The sequence below is a fragment of the Rhinichthys klamathensis genome, unplaced genomic scaffold (assembly GCF_029890125.1).
Source record: "Rhinichthys klamathensis goyatoka isolate OS25496 unplaced genomic scaffold, OSU_Roscu_1.1 h1tg000281l_1, whole genome shotgun sequence".
NCBI classification, from domain to species: domain Eukaryota; kingdom Metazoa; phylum Chordata; class Actinopteri; order Cypriniformes; family Leuciscidae; genus Rhinichthys; species Rhinichthys klamathensis.
This window is the reverse complement of record NW_026606800.1, coordinates 1,016,830-1,018,306: the sequence shown is the minus strand read 5'-3', so window position 1 is coordinate 1,018,306 and position 1,477 is coordinate 1,016,830. Positions and strand designations below refer to the sequence as shown.

General features: G+C 39.0%; 1 protein-coding gene across 1 annotated transcript; it reads left to right on the top strand.

Moving 5' to 3' along the window:
- Positions 1 to 233: 233 nt before the first annotated feature.
- On the top strand, positions 234 to 1,277 carry LOC130103190 (trace amine-associated receptor 13c). Its single transcript, XM_056269399.1, has one exon. It carries the CDS (start codon positions 252 to 254, stop codon positions 1,275 to 1,277), a length of 1,026 nt encoding a protein of 341 aa, XP_056125374.1. The 5' UTR covers positions 234 to 251.
- Positions 1,278 to 1,477: the final 200 nt, after the last annotated feature.

Sequence of the window (1,477 nt, the reverse complement as noted above, 5' to 3'; positions counted from 1 at the left end):
TTTTACACAATTTTTATGTAGCAAGATGAATGATTATTAAGTAATGTACAAAACAGAAATTTGAAATAATGTAATTTCAGTCTGTATTTTTTTTTTTTCAATGAGTGCTTGATTGTCATTTGTTGCCCTGTGATGATGTGGGAGGGTCAGAGAAGAGCATGACGAGTATTTAAAGCCCTAACTAGACTAAATAAAACTTTGGTTGGACTAAATACAAATTGTATCGGTTCTTGTTTTCTGAGACAGGCAGGATGGATTTATCTTCACAAGAATCCGATCCCACTGAGTTTTGTTTTCCTGCAGTGAACAACTCTTGTCTTAAAGGCACACACCATGTGTCCACTCAGACTGTGTTGTATCTCATATTGGTGTCGGCGATGACTGTGACTATTCTAGGAAATTCGGTGGTCATCATCTCCATAGCGCACTTCAAACAGCTCCAGACTCCCACTAATATCCTGGTGATGTCTCTGGCTCTCGCGGACCTGCTGCTTGGACTGGTGGTCATGCCTTTCAGTATGATCCGTTCTGTCAATGGCTGCTGGTACTATGGAGATACTTTCTGTTTGCTCCACTCCAGTTTCGACTTATTTCTCACATCTGCGTCTATTTTTCATCTAATTTGTATTGCTATTGATCGACATCAGGCTGTGTGTTATCCACTTCAATACCCTTCGAGAATAACCATATCTGTTGCATGGGTCATGGTGCTGATAAGTTGGAGCATGGCTGCATTATATTCATATGGTTTGGTGTACTCAAAAGCGAATGTGGAAGGACTGGAGGAATTTATTGCATCCATATACTGTATGGGAAGTTGCACTCTGCTTTTCAATGCATTGTGGTCTGTTTTAGACACGTTACTAACTTTTTTCTTGCCTTGTTCTGTCATGGTTGGACTGTATGCAAGAATTTTCGTAATTGCAAGAAAGCACATTAGAACAATTGATGATGCAAACCAGCATGAAAATGAGAGAACGTTTAAGAGCTCTCGGCGATCTGAGCGCAAAGCAGCAAAAACTCTCGGTGTGGTCGTGGGTGCCTTTATTATTTGCTGGCTGCCGTTTTTTATTAACTCCATAATGGATCCCTACATCAACTTTTCCACCCCAGTTGCTCTTTTTGAAGGGTTTGTCTGGTTAGGTTATATTAACTCAACCATAAACCCCATCATATATGGCCTTTTCTATCCATGGTTTAGAAAAACCCTTTTTCTCATTATAACGATGAGAATATTTGCACCAAACTCGTCTGATATCAATGTTTTTACTGTTTGATTCCATTTCTGATCTCACCGTGCAGCACATGCTTCCTTTTGAAGATCACATAAAGTACAGTGTAAAATCAGATGTTTAATCTGTGATAAATTAAAGGGTACTCCAACATCAGATCTTTGGCACACTTACAGTGTATTACTGTGCATTATGCATGACATTAAATACACATTGCATTAAATACTGTAGATACTGATACTGTA